This window comes from Coturnix japonica, chromosome 8, assembly GCF_001577835.2.
Source record: "Coturnix japonica isolate 7356 chromosome 8, Coturnix japonica 2.1, whole genome shotgun sequence".
Classification (NCBI taxonomy): domain Eukaryota; kingdom Metazoa; phylum Chordata; class Aves; order Galliformes; family Phasianidae; genus Coturnix; species Coturnix japonica.
Window position 1 is genome coordinate 3,451,550 of NC_029523.1, and position 19,726 is coordinate 3,471,275.

Sequence of the window (19,726 nt, forward strand, 5' to 3'; positions counted from 1 at the left end):
GGAGGGAGTGAGGCAGCATGACTGCACTGCTTCCCAGGAATACAGCCATCCCTCATACGTCATGCTGAAACGTAACGTGCAAACTTTAGTTTGACTGAGCAAGATTCCCTGAATCCATGCTGATACGAATGCGTAAGTTTGCCCATCAGAAAGCTCACGTAGGAGCACGGATGTATATCCTGTGGCATATCCTGAGCAGTGTCAGTCACCGAACGGGGCAGAGGATTGGGAAGGATGTGACAAAACAGCTGTCATCCAGCTGGTGACACTGCTCAGGGTCCTCTGAAGTGCATGTTAACATCATACTGAGATTTAAAAAAAGAGAGAGAGACTTAAATGTGGCTGGTTTTGGTAAACTGCTTTCGAAGGAATTCTTCGTGTCCTTTTGTGGTTATATCCGCTTTGCAAATGGCCTGTTCCAGGAATAAGCCATTGGGCTGCATTGGCTCCACAAGTGCTAATTACACTCTGTTGTCAGAGAAGCAGCAAAGCAGCTGCATTATTTCCATCCTTGGGGAGTGCAAATTGTGGTGCTGCTGCCAACATCCCTCGCTCTGAGGGGGAACGATTCCTACCTGTTGGTGACCCCCCCACACACCTCTCGAGCATCATTTCATCCACGTATCTCTCCTGTTCATGGCACCAAAGCTCTGTGCAGACCCTGCAGCTGGCATTGCTCTTCATCTTGCTCCTCTTATGTCTGCTTTTATTCTGCTTTCATTGGCTCCAGTCCTCCCGTTGCAGGATGGGCACCTGCCCCTGCCCAGCTCTCCTGGCTGCTCTGCCAGACCTGAGTACTCAGAGGAGCTGCTGCTGCCTTTGCAAGTTATTTCCTGACTCTCCTTCTTGTTAATGACTGCCATCATCATTAATCACTTACCATTTCCTAGCGGAAAATATGCTGGTATGTGCATTGTCACCCTTCCCCTGCCCTGAACATGATGCATGCTGACAAGAGCAACCCTTTGCCAGAGCTTCAGCCCAGAGCTCACTCAGGAGCTAAAGAAACACTCACAGGTTTGTTCCCCGCACTGCTCCCCAGGGCTGCTCTGACAGAAAGAAAGGCTCTGCCTGCATGAGCTCAGGGATTGCTTGTAAAATCTACACGCCTTTACTGAGCCAGGCTGTATGCTCTGGTTGCTTCGGGTTAAATGCAACAGGGACTTTGCAGGGTGGGTATGTTAGCAGGGATGCGGGGTACAGCCTGTATCCTTTCCACACTAGACATTATCATCAGCTTGTTGCCTTGATATATGTTTGGTTTTCTCACAGGATGGAAACTACCAACAGAGAACAACCACCTGTTCTATGGAGCCCAGCAGGGCTGATTAAGAAACGTTCCTTGAGATTCCAACCGCTAACAAACAGGGCAGCTCAGAGCTGTTTTCTGTACATTCCCTCATAATTAGCAGCCGTGGGAAAAATATACAGAGAGATTTGCTGCAACCCTTGCGTGCATGGTATAGTTCCTTCCTTGGAGGTCTCAGTGCATCTGCACACCAATAGACAAGTGACCTTTCAGTGTGCAGGCTGCTTATTCCAGAGCGCGGTACTTCTTTATGTCAATGTAATTGCCTGTTTTTGTAAGGAAACATACAAAAGGAGAGATAGTTTACAAGCATCTGTGTTCCAGAGCAGCACACTTCATAAAAACTGTGTTTGCTCAGAGCCAAACAGCTTCAAGCAAATGTGACATTTTAGACTGCGGGTAACTTTTTCGTAGAAGAAATACTTGGATGGGGAGGATCAAAAGGGGAAGGGAAGTTGGCTGGAAAAGAGGGCTGGTGCTCTCTATCTCTGTATCTAAGCAAAGGCTTAAATGCTGGCCTCTGAGAAGGTAGCATATTTGTCTCCTAGTTATTAAACTCCTCAGTTTCCCTGCTCTGCTCTAGACATGAGTTTTCCATGGCACTATGTAACAATCCACGTTCGGGGACCACTGCCAGCTTTAGGAAGGGTTCTGGGGCAGAGGGACATTCAGTTTAGTGAGGAGCTGTCCTACGATACACCTTTCAAAGGGCATTCAGAAGCTGATGTCAAGTCCCTTTCTTCACCTCTTCCCAGACCTGCCTGCTGGTATTCATGCTGCTCCGGAGCTCAGCTGTTGAAGTTGTGAGCTGAGTTACTGCAGTGCTGAGCACAGCTATCATAGTCCCATATCTTGTCTTGCTGCACCAACAGACCCTGCAGGCAGCTCTGAAGCACAGAGCACACAAAACATAGCGAGACCTGCAGAGACCCTCTTCCACCTTTGGGAAACTGCTCTGACAAGCTACGGCAAATGGATTCATCTGGGCTGTGAGAACATTTCACTTCCCAGACTGCAATGAACGGCTGCCAAGGATTCCAGCTTCTCAGCATTAATACATCTGTGAGGCCTTGGGGTGACTGCAGCATTTCTGTAGTACCTGTAGCTGCTGCAGTTTCTACCAAGATGAGGAGCCTGAGCCCAATGTGTAGGAAAATCAAGAAGATGACATAGTATATATATTGCCGCTTTGGCATTAGCAAAAGATACATCCACTATTGCTTCCTTAGGGATTTATGGACAGAGACATCTGAATGTTGAGCCAAATCCTGGCTTTTGAGTGAGTTCCTCAGAATTACTGATTTAGCCTGAATTTGTAAGTGGCCCTCCAGAGAGAATCTATTTGTGAGAGTTTGAGAGGAAAATGAATTTGGTCCCTTGATGTCAGGACAACCCAACTTCTTCATATGCATGGCTCTGTAAAGCACCATGTTTTTTCCTGTAAAAAATTAAGCCAAGAGGCTTTACTGGGAAAATTTGGTGCCTATTCAATAGCTAACAGCGTGCTTATACAGGCATTAATTAACCTGTTGAGACAAGTATGATCTCCCTGGTTTGATGAAGATGCAGCCAGTTGGGTCGTGCAGCTATCAAACCCCACCCTTCCATCCACATGTCTCTTCCACCACCCGATCTAAGGTCACAGCTGTTTACTTCCTCACTTCCCAGCCAGGACACATTTACACTGCATGTTTTACCTGGCACTTCCATCTGGAAGGTCCAAGCCATACTGCATTCTCCTTGTGAGAATGGAAGGTTCCTGCTCTGGGCCCAGCAGCCTGCAGGACAGACATGCAGCAGAACAACATTTCAGACAGCTGATGGCACTGAGCACAGCTGGAGGAACCCTGGCCCTCCTGGTAGTTTTTTCTCTCCCTTGCTTAGACTCTGGTCCCAGACTCGGAGCAGGTCTTGGGCAGCATAAACAGCACAAATCAGACGCAGCCAAATCAGGAGACAGCTCAGCTTTGCAAACAGACGCATGAAGGCTGGGTGGATGCCAAGGTGGGCAGCCACACACAGCAGACAATCTCCATGACGCAACACCAGCCCTGCTGTGAGAAGGGGAGCTGCTGGGCTCTGCAAGTCTGCAACTGCAACAGCCCCATCCCACTGTGGGGCCACTCCACAACCCCCTGAGCTCAGCCCTACAGCAGACCTCACCCTGGCTGGTCCCAGCCTTGGGTTTGTCTTGTTAGCCCCACTGCCTGAACCAGAAGGATGCTTACACAGCATCTCACTGCCCCTCTGCAACACGTGTGTCCCTGCATGTTGCACTTGTTCCAATTTCACTATGACACCCCTGAAGGTGGAGGAACACACCAGCTAAATAAACAGGTTGCTCTGCTCCTAAGTGCCTCATCCCCATTGGCCAGCCGACTTTCCAAGCCCTATAAATATCAGATTAGTACCACGTCCTCTGAAAGCCCAAAGTCAGGCTCTGAGCCAGGCAGCAACTGAGCTGCTCTCCTTTTAAATCTGTAACACAGAAACAACTTATTCCATTAGATCTGAAGTGGGAAAACTGGCTGGAAAACATAAATAGTAATTTCTGTCAATTAGATTATCTTCAATGGGATATTTAATATTTTTAATGGAACATCATTTAATTGCTGCTCTTGGGTGCTCTGTCGCTGCTGGAAACTCTGATCTCAGTGCTTACTTCAATGAAAGACTGCCAACAGACACAAAGGACTCACATTTTAAACTCCTGCGTAGGAGTTGGGACTATTTTGCCCACGTTTCTGTGCTGGCCCAGCTCTCATTTCCCAGTTACAGTGCTGAGGAGCACGTCAATGAGAGCATCTACCATAACCGTACGAGGCTGATTTCTGCAGGCTGTTTCTGAGGATGGTCAGTGCAAATCCTGCCACAGAACCACCTCAAAAATTCAGACTGCTTCAAGATCATGAGCTGCTGGGACTCCACAGTGAGCATTGGGAAAGAAGTCCCACCCACAGTCAGGCCACTGATTGCCTTGGTCAGCCCCACCTGAGTCCCCCCCACAGGTGCTGCCTGTGGGCTGGGGCTCCATTTAAGCTCAGCCTTGAGTTCCCTAATTTCCTTTGAGCTGTGCTGTAGGTGCAGCCTTGCATCTCTCCCTCTTTCCTGGATAGGTCATGGAGCTGTGTTACAGGTAGGTCTGCTTCTGCCCTGTTTGTGGGATGAACCTTGGGTTAATATCGTGGCTTATGTTGTTAGTCCCATTCTAATCTCCCACTGCTCTTTGGCAGTTTGTCCTGGCGTGCACAGATTATTGGGGTCACCAGCTATTGCCATACTGATGAAGGAGAAGGAATTACCCAAAAAAAACCCCATTAATCTATGAAAATCCTAAAACCGTTCCTAGAAGTTGTTTTTGTGCTCTGCATGAGTGGCCAAACTATGAAGCCTAGCCAACAAACTCTTCTGTATACGCGTGCCTACTAAGGTGTTTAAAACCATTATCAGCTTCCTCTTCTTCAAATAGAATCTTGGAATTTCAAGTAGAAGTGTGCTTTTATTTATAGCTGTAGTACATTTTCTGGCCCAAATACACAAATACAAGGAGCGAGAGCATTGTGTTTCATATTGTTTAGAGGATGGCATTATGTTCCCATCGCACTGCTGTGGTGAGTCAGCATGGCTGTTTAGCTCTCCCTGTTTTCAAAGGTCCTCTCCAGCATTTGGGTCAGAGTACACTTGTCAAGGGGCAGCTGCTTTGGTTACATGTTTTAAGAGGTTACTTTACATGTTGGCTTCCTGATAGCATAAAGAGCTCTCTATCAGATTGCCCTGTCAGAACAAGCCCTCTGCAGCAAGCTGTTGCTGTAACCAGGCATTTGAAACTCATGTCCTAGTTTCCCAAGATGATGAGACTTACGTTGTTCTTCACAAAAAATATACAGAAGTTTGAGATTTTTTTAACTCTAATTTCCTACCTCACATTCTGGTTTGGGGATTTACTGTGGAAGCAGAGATTCAGTCTGCAGTTCCAAGCTTATGCATAATCATAAGGGTGAGAAATGTTCTGATGGGAAAGCTTTTCTCTAAGAAAAGCATCAGATATTGTGAGACTTGCTGTGGCTATGTGTGGATAGTTGAGTTGTCCTTATTCTCTTTTTGTGGGTGTTTATCAGCAAGCCTGCTTCTCCATAGCCCAACATCAGCTGTGTTAGTGCAAGCTCTAACACTGCCTTTTTCGGCTTAGTTTACAGCTGGGGATTGCGATAGCAGGACTGGGGTGTCCTGCTGCCTCTGCCCTCAGGGAGCTGCTCGTTTCTCCCCTTCCTCAGCTTTTTGCAGAAAGTTCTTTCTCTAAAACTACTGGCTTTGTTTATGGCCTGCTTGCTCACAGCCTGTTCTCATCTACAGCTAAGGTTCCTGGAAGGCCATTACCCACAGGGTTCCCTTTATTTTTCTGCCTGGGTGGCTGTCAACACGGCTAAGGGCTGGAGTGACTTGAAATCCTAATGGGAGCTAAAAAAAGACTCGTGTTCTAGCCAACCTCACGTGGTCCTGCAAGACCCCAGCCCTCCCCTTGACATTCCCAGACCTTCTCTGCCACTGCTGGTGAGCAGACTGCTAGCTGACAAGGAGGGAGCAGTTTGTTACTTGTTGCCACTGGATACCAAGAGCAGGGTACCACTTTTAACTGCAGTCAGAGGGCAGGAAGCAATACTTTCAAAGCAATCAGGGTGCTCGGGCTGCAGAAAGACTCCCCCAGGGACACAGCTTGGCTTGTTGGTACTGATGGCATGCACTGTGTGAGCTGAGGGGCTGCCAGCACAATCTTCTTTATGATCCATGTAAACAACTCAATTATTACAAATACACAAGTACAGCCCTCAGGCACTGATGCCCTGCCTAACAGCCCCACCTCATTTTCCCCTCTGGACTACATGCAGCACTATAAGTAGTTCTGGCACCTGCTGAAATTCACAGTGTTTCTCTCCCTGAAACCAGACACCCGCCGTAGTTAATTAGCACGTCCCAGACTGGCACAAGTTAATGCAGCTTCACTGAAGCCCTTGAAGTTTCATGGAATTTTTCCTGCCCTGGCTCTGAGTCATTAATAGGTACACTTCTGACTATTTTTATGCTTTTCAAATTATTTCGTTAGATTACAGAAGCAATTATCGGCCCAATTTTTTTTATTTTTTTTTTTCTGCCCTGGTTTGAAGGGAAAAAAGCTTTCTGTTACAGTAAATCATCAGGCAGAGCCTTTTTTATTGTGCTTGTTCTATGTGGGTATAACCAAGCGATCAATAAATTTGACTGCGGGAGAGCCAGCTCTCACAGATAGGTAGGTCCCATGCAGCCCTGTTTCTGGGGCTATGCTTCTTTCTATGTCTACAGACAGTAAAATGCGTATACGTTTGTACACTGCTACAAATCCTGTGACTTGCATAGTAGAGCTGCTTTTGCTATGCAGCTGAAATACTGTAGTGAGGCTTTTCTTGATGCTTGGAGAAGCGACTGCTGTTGGGGATACATGAACCAAGCAGGTGAAGCTGTGATATGAGAAGGGTAGGAGAAGTAGTTGGAACCAGGATGTGAGAAGATACTGAATTCAGATTTTGAATGTTGACTTTGGATGTTGTCAAACAGAAAAAAAATCAAGCACGCACACGGTATGGATCGCTAGACTCCTGCTAAGGTGTGCTTGCTCAGCAGGCAGCAAAAGTGTTTGCTTCTGCACAGGCTTTGCAGCCTGGAAATGAAGCTGTATTTGAAGTAGAGGTCTTGAGGAGGAGCAGCTGTGCTGCTGCACTGTAAGTGCCTGTATTCTATGGCTGGGAGCTCTAGCAACAATGCTGCTGCTTTCTGGCTGATCTGACATGTCCAGCTGTTTGTGTACCTTGCACTGTCGTAGAGATAATTTTGAGGTAGATTCTAGCAAAGCTTTCAAGCTCTGAAGGTTTTTACTATGTTTGAAGCACCAACGTGCCTTGTATATCAAGAGTGAATTGCTTAAAATTAGCCCAGTGGAGACTGCACTTGTAAGAGTGGTTACTGCAGGATAACTCACTCAGACCAGTTTGTGTGTGTGCAAAACAAGCAACAAAAGCAGTTCTGTATCAAAATAGTTTATTAAAAACAGTAAGACTTCACTGAAGCTTGCTGTCTCAAACAAAATTATGACATATTGCAGCGTTCAACACAATCATAATCTGTATATAAATATAATACTGTATAGCTCCTGTTCACTGTAGCTGGGCTTTGCCCTCTGCCCAGCTTCACGCAGCCCTGCTGCCATGCCCAGCCCTGCAGGCTGTGCTGCACAGCTCATTCCTCCTAGAGCAGAACTGGCTGTCCCCTCCTTGCACAGCAGTGAGGGTAGAACTGGTGCCTGCAAACCACACACAAACCTCAGTACATCTCTTTGCAGCTCATGTCAGCTTAAACAGATGGTGTTACAACACCCAGGAACTGATGACAGCAGTACTGGTTGATGTGCAGGGGGAAAAAAAAAAAAGCCACCAGAATCTATACATGACTCAAGTTCCCAGCACTGCTCAACTGCACAGACTTATGCTTCTGCTTGCAGAAGGGCAGCTCTGTGCTGACCTGCTGTATAACACCACAGCTATGACAAGGAGCGTGTCACAAGGCACAGCTCAGTTAGATGCGTGCAGGCTCCTTTACTGCAGCACTCCAAAAAGGACATCACCAGCCTGGTGCACTGCTGCCAGCCACAAACGCCTTCCAACAATGTCCTTTGCCAACAGCTTTGCACCAAAGTCAATATCAGTCCTTATGCTGAGGCAAACTGACTGAGTGCTCCCATCTCAGTCTCTCAGGTCAGGATGCTGCCAAGCCAGCTCAGTTCCTTGGTAGCTGAGAGGTGTTTCCTCACTCTGCACTCATGTTCCCTGGGCAGCTCTGGTGATGGGAGGCTTCTTGCACAGCTCCTGATAGAACTCCGATTCCAGAAACCGTGGGTATGAGTTGTTCTCCATGAGGCTGTAAACTCTCTTCTGTGCTGCACTGAAGCAGGTGTGTGTGGCTTCCTGGAGGTTCTGTGCTATCATGTTCTTGGTCTGGAAGTCAATGTTTATCTGAAATACAAAAAAACAGATGCTTACTTTCTGAGAACTGAATCCCAACAAGCACAACACTTTTGAAGAGGTCAGGAGTCCTTTTGTTTCAGGGATAAATTGATGTAGTTTCTTTTAAATTATTTCTTTACTATGAAAACTTGGAGTAATCCAGGTATGCTGTTTTCTGGTGCCAAACCCAAGTATTACAGGTGTTTGACAAGGCTGGTTTTTCCTCCCCCCCTCCCCATTCATGCTAAGGTGGAATCTGAAGTACAGCTTGTACCATTTTCCACCTTGATGAAAGAAGGCAGTCAGGGAAAAGTTGTGTCCAATGCATTTGTGGCATCTGCATCTTACAAGCTCAGAGGAATAGAGTGGGGCTAAAGACACGAAACAGGGCAATGCTTGTGTGCTTTCCTTACCTCCTTGGGAGCCTCCTTTTCAATGAAGTCATTGTAGATTTTCTTTGCCTTCAGTGTCAGCTTCTGGGGGGATTTGGTTTTCTTGAAGTCCTCACATGCCAGCCAGAACTCGATGTTCTCTTCGCAGAACTCAGACTTCAGAAAAGCTCGGAAAGCAGCAACACCATCTAGGGAAAGGAAGGGGGGAGGGAGGCAAAACCACATCAATTAAGTATTCCAGGCATCTTATATTTGCCAATTTGTCACATCTGCTCCTAGCAAAATATTTTGCTGTAGTTCTGGTCTTTTCTGCAATGTTATGGTAATAAGAAATCCACATTGCAGGCAAATTAACACCCTAACAGCTTGGCAGGCTTCAAGTCAGCCAAATTAATGTAAGTGCAAAACCAAAAGCTGTTTCTAGTCAGTGTGTACCCTTATGATACCTGCAGATGAGCTACGTTAAGAAGAAAAGCTCTAGATGGGATCATCCTCATTAACCTTTATGCTGGAGCAAATACTTCTGACAGCACAACAAACCCCTGGAACGCTTTTGCAATGGAAAGGATGACTCAGAAGTTCAAAGAACAAATTGCCGTATCAGCTCTTAGTTGTTACTGCTGTGCTGTTGAGTGCTTTTTTTTTTTTTTTTTCCCCAGCAAAAATCTGCCCCACAAGAAAATGAAATCAGTGGACTTCTGTGCTGCAGAATCCTTACTGAATTATAAGAATGAATCTGATTTGGATAAGAGAGCACAGTGCTTTGCACTTATGGCAAAGCCAGGCTGAATAGGTAAAGTTGAACTACAGAGCCTACAGCTACAATGCTTCAGAGTGGGGAGCTCTGCTTTAATATTACTTTAAGAGCTCCGTGCAGTACTGACATGCAGGGAAGCCATCTCCTATATCAGCTTCTCCCCTGCTTCGTTCTTAACAGTTACAGCCTGAAGACCAACTTACATTTGTTAGCCAGCAGTTCATCGAAGGCTTCTGACCACAGCCGGGCTTCCTCGGGGGAAGGTCTGTGTGAGGCAGAGAGAAGAGCAGAGAAAGTGAGACCGCAGCTCGAGATCTGCTGCTTCTTTTGTGCAGCACTCGAGTTATCTAAGGCTGGAACTCACCTGAAATAGGTGTGGTGTTTGCTCGCTTTGTTGGACTTCATTTTGCCAGAACGGGAAGAGTTCTGCAGGAAGTAGCTCAGCTTCTTCTTCCAGTCTTTAATGCTGGAAAAACAAAAGACGCTCATTTACAACGAAGCCGTCAACCACCAACCTCACCCCAGTACCCAGAGCCGCCTTCAGGCTGCGAGCAGAAGAGAGAAACCTTTCCCTTCGGCCGAGCCGGCGGTGCCACTCACATGGTGCGCTTCATCATCCTGCCCTTGTCCGTCTCCTCCAGCTCAGCTCGTCGTCGGCTGCCCCGCTCCATCCGCCCGCCGTCCTGCGGCAAAGCAACGAACACGGCGCTCTGCATCGCCCTACACCGCTGCCCGGCTGCAGCAGCGCCCCATATAGCACCCGTGCTCCGCCCCACGCCCCGCCCCGTATGGCCGGGCGCTCCGATATTGATTTATTCTCTTTTTTTTCCCCCCCCCTTTCCCCTCCCACCCCTCCCAGAGCTACTTTTCTCTCCGCTCTTTTCTTTCTCTCTCCTCTTTAAGCTGCTTTTCCAACTCTACTTCTCTTCCTCTTCGATTTGCAGATTTGGGTCCGTAAAGTCAGCACAGGCTTCTGAGCAGAGAAGAAAAGGAGGAAGGAGGAATAAAGGCCCCTTTATTCAAAAAAGAAAAAAAGATAAAACCAAAGCGGCGATAAATTTGAGCACGTCGTTTTGCCCCCTACCGGCCGCACGCGTCACAACACCTTAGGCTCGAAAAAGCATCCCCCCCCCACAGCCTTGTGCCAGAGCATCTTGCCTTAGGTAAAAACGGCCTCTATTTAATATTTGAAAGCATTTAAAGAAGGATGCAGTACTGCTGCCTGTTGCGTGCAGGAGCTGCCCAGGTGGGAGCTTGCTAAGGAAAAGCCTGTGTGAGGATGAGAAGGAATAGTCTCACGTTGCTCCCGGGGAGGACCAGGTTAGGTATTAGGAATAGTTTGTGGTGATAGAGTGGCACAGGCTGTGCTGGGAGATAGGGGGGTGTCATCGTCCCTGGAGGTGTTCCAGAAAGGAGGAGGATATGGCACTGAGAGGCATGGTCAGTGCGGATGGGCTGGAGTTGGGCTTGGAGAGGTCTTTCCAACCTTAATGATTCTAAGACAGCTTTTGTTATGTCTTTAAACAGTGAGAGGGGAAAATAGCATTTCAGGTTAAAATAAAACACTGGAGGCATTCAAGGCCAGGCTGGACGTGCTCTGAGCAGCCTGGTCTGGTGGTTGGTGACCCTGCACATAGCAGGAGGTTTGAAGCTAGATGAGCATTGTGGTCCTTTTCAACCCTATGAACATGGAATTGTAAGGTTAGATGGCCTGATAAGATGTACTTGCTATAACATCTGGTTTTAAAAAGATACTTAGATCAACTTTGATCATCTGCATTAATATGTATTTGAAGTTTACATTTTCATTACGCTCCTAAAGTGAGGCTATTAGCATGTTTTGTTGGTTCTGTGTTGGTTTTTTGCAGTGAAGAAGAAACTACATGGAATAGTTTCTTGCTGCATCATGCTGTGCTGCGTGCTTTCTGGTAGTGACCCTGACCTTTGCTGGGACAGCAGTTAAAACATTTGTGTGACAGAAGATGTTTTCTGTGTATGAGTTAAATAGAAGGGGAATGTGTCTGACATCAAACAACGTCATCAGCGCTGCTGCTGGCATCACGTGAACTAGGCAGGTTGCACCAGTCTGCTTTTGGGATGGCAGAGGAGCCACAGGCAAAGTGAGGGATGCAGCATCCATGCTGCATCTCACGCTGCCTCTTGCTGATGGTATTTTTAATGTTCCCATAGAATCCAGCAGTGCTGCCCCAACCCATCCTCGCTCACTTGGGGTGCAACAGCCTCTGTGTGTCTGCACAGCAAGGGCTGCTACCGGTGTAGTGCCAAACCTTTTCCTTTATGTCTTCTGAAGACTTAATCTATTCCTGTAACTGTAATCTCGCTGTAAAGGAGCAAGGCCAATGGAAAGTGAGGGGGGGGAGCCTGCAGCCCGAACTTGCTGCTCAAGTCAGTGAGAATTCAGCTATTGCCAAGTAATGAAATCTGATGTCGGGCATTAATGACACAAGCTCTCACCCTGGAGATCACACTTCTTTTTGCAGAGGCTTTCTTGAGAATGTTCTGTTCTTTTTCTGCTTATACGATTCCTGCTAGCAGCAGCGATAGCGAGATGCACAGGGAGCTGTAACATATGCAATAAACATCCAGGGTAGAAGATGAGGTTTTTTCCATCTTAGTTACGTTATGTGTTGCAATAGCTGTGCTGATCTTTTCCAAGTCCCCGGAGAGCAGGCGTTCTCACTGCATAGTATTTAAGTCTGTGTCTGCATTTGCTAAAATGCCAGTCCTTGTTTCTTCTTTTTATAGAGAAGACTTGGAGGATAGGAAAGAACATACCAAAAAATAGTGCAAAGAGTTTCATTAAAGCCCAGAGGAGAGAAAATGCTTTTGCATGGTGGCTCAAACCATACATCAGAGTTATCGGAGGAATGCTTTACTGAACTGTTGTCTGGTGCTAGCAAAAAGTCATGTTCAAAAGAAGGAATAAGGTGTTAAGATATGATTCATTACAATTGCCTCCCTTTCTGATATTTCTGTATGCAAGAGAAGATGTTTACTCCAAGCATTAGTCTGCTTCTCATTCTGTTGTTTGCATTCAGACCTTCCAGTGCTTCTTACAGCTCCAGCAGCATGCAGTGTGTGTGACTGCTGGCTTTCTAGCTGCCGTGTGATGGATTGTTGGAGGCTCGCTGAGGTCAGCTTGGTGCTCCCTGACGCTGGTGCTGCTCTGCTTTACCCTATGTGATTTTCCAGTTGTGAAGCTGCAAACCTGCAAATCACAAGAAGCCATTTCTGGGCCTAAATTTAACACTATTGTGGCCCAATGCTAAGACCGGAGCAATTAAATGTTTGGTCTTTGCTAAATAGAAAATAAAATGCATCTTGTTATGTGCGGATCTCTTTTCACTCAACAAAATCCTCTGTCTGAGTAGTGTATAAACCAGACAGAGCTCTCTGGGCACTCATCAACCCCAGCTGTTATCCACCTTGTTTTTACATAGGCAGCCATGGGAGTTTATAAAACTGCTAAAAATAGCCCTGGAATTGAACAAAAAGTGGATAAACCAGAACAATATGCCTTCTTGCAGCATTTGCTGTTCTGTGGCCTTGTACGTGTGTCACACTGTGAGAACAATTTGAATTCAGGCTTTGAGGAGCAGATTCTGATTCCTCCTCTGCCCACCGAGGCTGGGAAATGTTGGCTTTGGGTGCTGCCCTGCTGGTGGGAGGTCTGCTTAGTCCCTCTGGAAGCAGAGGCTGAGCAGAGCCTGCTGAAACCGTCTTCCTTGCAAAGGACAGGACATTCTCAATATCCCTTACCTCTTCTGTCAATACTGAAAACAAACAGCTTAGCAAGAAGCGGTGTATTTTTAACAATGAAATTTTCTTTGCAGGCACTACATCGTCTGGGCTGCAGAGATGTGATTAATCTTGTTTGCTGCTAACCAGGTGATGCAAAACAGTGTCTCTGTGATTTGTTGGTCTTGCAGTCTATTTTGTTTCCCCCTCTTTCAAAAGGCCATGTTAGTTAAACTCTGTGTGCAGAGGGATGTTGAACAAGCAAGTATGTTTGTTAAACCTGGATGTGTGGACGTTGTCATATCATTCGTAACACATTCAGTACATGGTCCTTTTGGTGATTATCTAAGTTAATGAAACCTAAATGGCATTAGTCAGACATTGAGCTAGAAAGTCTGGGTGACTTATAAATCAATCCATTCCTCCTCCCCTGCAGGTGAATGCAGTCAGGAGTACAACAGTGAGCAATCTGAAGACTGGGGAGGAATATGAAGAATTCAGAAAGTTTGGGGTTTTGAAAACAAGTATTTCGTCTGGACTAGAGAGAGCACAAGTGAAAGCCAGAAGGAAGGATTCCTGCACAGTGTAAGTGGTGCCACATTCATCCAGTGGCATCCTGACCTGTTCCCATAGAGAAAGCAGTGAGAGTAATCAGTGCAAGATATACAGAGTGATATTTGCCAGCTTCTAGCAACCCTCCTGGCTGGTTCAGGAGCACAGCGAAGAGGTGAGGCTGTGGTTGGGGATGCACAGGGAGTGCAGAGTGCCTCAGCCTGGGAAAGAGCCACAGGTAAGCAGCCTGGGACATTAGTCACTCACTTAATGCTCAGCATTGCAAAACACTGCTTTAATCCTCCAACTGAAGTGCATTAGTTGGAGGAAAATGCATTGTTCTCCTGGAACATTTTTTCTCATCAGTTATTTGTTCAGCACTCAGACAAGTCTTCAGAAGAAAGCAGCTCGGAGTTGATTCCAGGTGAGTCATTCTGTATGAAAATTAAGGATCCAAACCTTTAAATGGTATGAATGGAGCTACAAAGTCATTTATCACATTTAAAAAGAAATTAAGCAGATAAAACTCCCCAGAAATCATTGAAGCAATGCTTTGCTGTTGCTCCAGCATTAGAGTTCCTCAGTGCATCACTGCTATAGCAGACACGTGTGGCAGGTAACTGCACTAAGATGTACTTTGTGTTGTTTATGGTGCTGGCAAACAGCAGCACAGGACTGCACGCTTCAGTAGGTTGTGCCCAGAAGCCTAAAAAGCTACACGTAATTTGGCTGTGTTTTGACAAGCTGTACTTAACACTGGTGGTGGGTGGCTCAGGTGGGAGCTTCCCAAAAGCTGAATGCAGCATCACTGATAGGTGAGAGCAAGAAACCTGAGTTAAGGTTAAGCTTAGCATATCATAAAGATTAGCTTAGCTTATCATAAAACTGGTGTTTAGTTGCTGCAAATTTCTTTCTTTTTTTTTTTTTTTAATGTTAAATCATGTTGTTTATTTAATCTCTTTGCTTTAAATAAGTTTGGCTTTTTGGTAGCTCTCCAACCCAAACTGTTATTTGAAGATTGAGACAACATTCCTGGCAAGACTGGGACCTTAGAAAGAAGCAAGGGGACGAGATGGCGCAACTCTTTGGGATATATTCAAACACATCAGGTGAATTACAAGAAGAAATTAAAAGAACAAAAAATTACACTGAGGAAATGACTCTCTTCCATGTTATACACCTACATCCACAGTATGACTTACACCAACTGTATTGACTGTCATCTGTTTCCTTTGGGTACAGAATAGATAAGGACAATGTCCTCCATTTATTATGGATTACTCCTCTCTTGCATGCTGTGCAAACCATACAGCTTGTTTACTGCAGACTAATAGAGATGCTGTAATCTGCGTACAGTAAGCAGCTATGAGAGATTAATTTCACATCTGTGGACAAGTCTCTGAGGAGTCTTGTGCACTCACTGCAGGGATAAAAGGAGCTGTTAGTTCTAACAAGGGATTCAATTTAAAAAGCCACTCATGTCTAGAAGCCAAATAAGGAGAGCAATTGTGCAGATTACTTACTAATTACTTACTAATGTGCAAGCACTTAAAGTTATGAAAGAAAGAGTAGCCACTGGAAGCTGCCAGGACTTTCAACATCTAGATTAGGCTCAAGTCTGTGTTCAGCATCATTCATTTAATGGCCCATTCTGACATACCCAGCTCAAACAACTGCTGTTTTTCTCATTCTTTCCATCACTCACTCAAAAGCAGCTCTGTGTTTATACAAGGCACTGTGTTTACTGCCATGGGGAAGAAGGTCAGGCAACAAAACACCACAAAAGATGCTTGAGTTTGAAACCTCATATTTCTGCAACTACTCCAAAGCTGGAGCAACGCTGGGGCTCAGCGGAGAGGACCCTTGGCATCACTGCTGGCTGCTCACTGCCTGGCTGATGTCCATCTTTGCTGGACTGATGGGGTCAGTGCTTCGTGGAATTATGTCCCTTATGATTAACTTCAGCTGCATGGGCCGTGTAAGCAGTGTAAATGAGAGTGTAAACTCCATGTATGCACAAGGAATGACATATTTATATTTACTCTTGGAGCTGAAAGAGAAAGTCAGTTTGTGTGTGTGTGAGGGGAGTAACAAATGGGACTAGAATGAATGCAGTCTCCTTGGTTCTTAATGTGATGCATGTCTGGAGAAAACAGTGAGGGAGATTTGCAATGCACTTTCCTGAGCAGGGAAAGGAGAGGTGCTTTTGCCTGCTGCCTTAGCTGTGTGCTCTTTTTATATATACTAAGAATGCATCTGAATTGTATCCTCTGTATTTCAGAGAGCAGACAGAGGTGGAGAATGAATGTATGTTGGTAGCCTGTTTCTTCTGAGCTGTAGATGCTGCACTTCTGGGAGTACTGCACAACTGCCCTGTACCCATTTTACAGTCTTACTGCTTTGAATATGTTCCTACTGAGTCTCCTGTCTGCCTCTTATCATTTTATTTGCATTTATTAAAACTAGGAAATGTGGAACTGAAATGAAAAAGGTTTTTTTGTTAGAGCCTGTAACAACTAAGCTACCTTTGTTTTCTCTGGCTGTGTGTATTTGAATTTATAAAGGCATTGCTAGCCCCAGCTCTGTCTTCTGATAGGCAAATCACCAGCTTGATATTTTACTAAATCCCCATTTATTTATTTTCTTTCTTGTGGACACAGCACTATTTTGGAAAATGGAATGAGAGGGGGAAAAAAAAGAGAACATGGAGATCTAAAACCAGGCCTGTATTCCCCTGTGCATCCACAATATCCTGCTGTACCTTGTAGAATTTGATGATGGACTCGCATAGCCAGTGATCAGATCTTGTCTGCTCAAGCCCTTGGTCACAATTTATGGCCCAGCAGCAGAAAAATAGACTGTGCTTTGCTCAAGTTCTACTATTGCTTCTGGTTTTAACACTTCTCTCTTTGTATTTTCGAACGTATTGGCCTACCCAGGCGTCAATCATTAGTTCTCCCATTTTGTGGACTGTATCACTTCTGTTTGTGTTTCAATATCGTTTCTTTGTAGAAGGATGCCATATTACATTGAAGTGGCAGAACTGTAAGAATTGGATCTATTAAACATCATTAATGGGTTGCGAGCTGTTAGGTTGCCTGCAAATGGTGTAGTTCTTGTTTTGTTTGTTTGTTTCTTTTGTATGTATCATATCTCTTGGGATGTATACAATTTACCTTCATAAGAGGGTAGCGATTAACTTTTGCCTAATAGAAAGAATCAGAATTTGGGGTTGCTGTTGGAGGAAAATGACCAAGTTTTGTGGTGTGAACACCTGCATGAGATGGAGACAATGCATGTGCAGAGTGTGTGATGAGGTTTTAGATCAGTTTAGATAGGACTGCATGATGTTTAAGTCACAAACAGATGGGTATTTAATTCAGCATTGTCTTTTGCATGCCTAGCCTCTTATATCTTAGTGGAGTAGCAGTGATTCTCTGCCTCTTGTCTCACATTTGCTTGCTATTAATTAGCAGTTCACATCATCGGGAACATCTCTTCCTGAAGGTACGTGTAGCCTTTGAGTATTTTCAGCCATCATTCTGTGTATGACATATTTATCTGTCAGCTCAATACAGTTCCTGCTTTGAAATAGCAACATTATTTTTTTTAAAACAAACTTTCTGAAAGCAGGCCCAAATGCACATAAAATTATCCACGTTTACAGCAAAGTGCAATTTGGACTGGAATATTCTTGGTGTGGTAGCAGTATTCTATGCTTTTAGGAATTTAGGATAATTATAGAGACAGAGCTCTAATGCTCTTTTCTGTGAAACCATTTTCAGGTGAGAGCCTCTCTGGAGAGAGAAATCTATTTATGCTGTTTGCTTTGCTGCAGTCACCTCTGTTCAGCCATTGCATGGTTGGTTTCCTTGACCAAGCTGCTTTTCTGCTGTTCCTTATCTACCACAGTGCCACCTTCCATGGCCTTGCAAGACCTCCTCCATTTTCTCAGCTTATGCTTTGTGAATTTCCAAAGCTTTTCTGTTCCTCATGGTTTCTTTATTCATTTTTTTTTCTGTCTATATTGTCTGTAACTAAAAGTTGATGCCCTTGAGCAACATTACAAGTACTCAAGATGTAAGAAAAAAAAACAACAAACTAAGCAATTCCTGCTTGCTGCTTAATTGTAATTCTTCTGGGAATGTCATGTTCAGAGAATATAGAGAAGATAAGGCTTCTTTCTTTCTTTGTTTCCTGGTGTGTGGGGACAGATGGCACTTGGTGTTCACTCCTGTTGGCTGGCATACTATTGTTGATGGGCAATAGATCTGTAAAGGTGTACTAATGGGCAGGAGCAAGGAGAAAGTGTGAAGAAGGGAGATTAGAATGATTAAAGGAATAAAACATCTGCCTGGCAAGAACAGAAGGGATAGGACTCTTCGATCTACTGAATGGGGGAAGGCAGAGGGGTGGTGTGTTCAGGGTTTTACATAATCAGATGGAAGTGAAGTGAAAACCAGAATGGGAACCAGTCCTCAGCCAGTAGGCAGTGAATTTATAAAACTTGCTTCAACAGAAAACTGCAGAGATGGGGAAGTCAGCAAAAAGGTTCAGACGGGGATTCAGTAATTTCATGGGCATCCGGTCCAGGTGTAGATGTTGAAAAGGACAAAACCCTCCAATGTGTCAAGTACAGTTGTGAATACTGAAGGACTGTGAGAGGAACAGAGCAAGAAACAGTTTGATTTCTTAAGCTTTCCCTACCTATCTTCTTTTAGGCACATACAGCTGGGCTACATCAGGTGTTAGTTCAAGCCTCTGTGGCATTTGGTGTGTCCTTATAAGATTTACTTATAGCTCAGACCACAGCACATTTAGGACTTAAAGCATTTCCCACTGTAAAGCCTACGATTAAGGAACTTGTATACGCACAAGATTTTGCGAGGCTCAGGCCTTATACTTTATTTGGTTAAATAATACCATGAACATTTACATGGCTATATAAATAATCGTTTCCAGTTAGAGCTGTCAGCTGAGCCAAACTAGAGATCTAAAGTGCCAAGGACTTAGTACATCTCCTTCTAATTTTACCCTGGCTGAAAGTGTGTTTAGAAGATGAGGTACAGATAAAAATCAGATAATCAAAATTATTTAGTGTTCTGTCACTCGTAAAATGTTTTATCAGTTAAAAATAAAAGGTGAGAAAAACATGATAATCTTTTACAAGAAACAAAGCCATATCTAAAGACTGGATTAGGAGGCTGTGTTTTAAGTGACAGGAGATGATTGCAAACAGTCTACGTTGGATGTTGACAGAGATCTCGTGATGTGTGGCTTATGCTTGCTTCACAAAGAGATGCTACCTGCAGAGCAAGAGTCACGCGTTGTCTTAGCAGTAGCTAATTACCTGGAAGATGGGAATAAAAACATGAATGACTAAACCAAGTGCTGGAGCTGTGTGGGGAGGTTCCAGCTGGTTTGCTAACTGGTTTGCTGTTAGAAAATGCTGATTCTCCCAAGTGAAAACACTTTGTTGCAATATGTATTATCAATGAGGTCATCACTTACGTTCCTTCCTAGCTGTTCTTCTACTGTGGCAGGCTCCTTAGTGGTCTGCCAGGTGGATGGCATAGAACTGAGCCCTTTGTCTCTTCCTCTGATGGATTTGCAGGGCTTCATGGCTGGTGTGGGCGCCCAGCTCACTGAGCTCTCCCACATGTGAGACACATAAACCCCAACCGTATTCTTTTCAGTTGATGGAGGACCATCTTTTCCCTTAGTCTGAAAAGCTGTCAAATGGAATGCAATAAGCTTCTTCCTTAATATGTTTACAGAATGGGTCTTGTGGCACAAAGGATGCTGAGATATTTTCACATGCATCAAAATTTATTAGCGGCCAGAAAAGAGGTGAGATGTGTTTTTTTAACAGTCATAGGATTATTCTTTCTTAGTGGTTTTTCTTATTCCTGGACAATTTTGCATT

The 19,726-nt window shown here is 44.9% G+C and overlaps 1 protein-coding gene and 1 long non-coding RNA gene across 4 annotated transcripts; one reads left to right on the forward strand and one right to left on the reverse strand.

The window, feature by feature from the left end:
- The first annotated feature begins 4,350 nt into the window (after window positions 1-4,350).
- LOC107317181 lies at window positions 4,351-16,883 on the forward strand. 3 transcript variants are annotated; one of them, XR_001556764.2, is made up of 5 exons: window positions 4,351-4,445; window positions 13,344-13,398; window positions 13,685-14,038; window positions 14,167-14,224; window positions 14,775-16,883. It is a non-coding gene; the product is annotated as an uncharacterized LOC107317181 (long non-coding RNA). The 3 variants fall into 3 exon arrangements; XR_001556763.2 differs by having other exon boundaries at window positions 14,791-16,883; XR_001556765.2 differs by lacking the exon at window positions 4,351-4,445 and adding an exon at window positions 10,331-10,652 and having other exon boundaries at window positions 14,791-16,883.
- Window positions 7,362-10,239, reverse strand: RGS2 (regulator of G protein signaling 2). The gene is made up of 5 exons (XM_015869533.1): window positions 10,090-10,239; window positions 9,854-9,955; window positions 9,693-9,754; window positions 8,754-8,920; window positions 7,362-8,349 (listed from the first exon to the last, which is right to left on the reverse strand). The coding sequence occupies exons 1-5, from the start codon at window positions 10,203-10,205 to the stop codon at window positions 8,155-8,157; spliced, it is 642 nt and encodes a 213-aa protein (XP_015725019.1). The 5' UTR covers window positions 10,206-10,239; the 3' UTR covers window positions 7,362-8,154.
- Window positions 16,884-19,726: the final 2,843 nt, after the last annotated feature.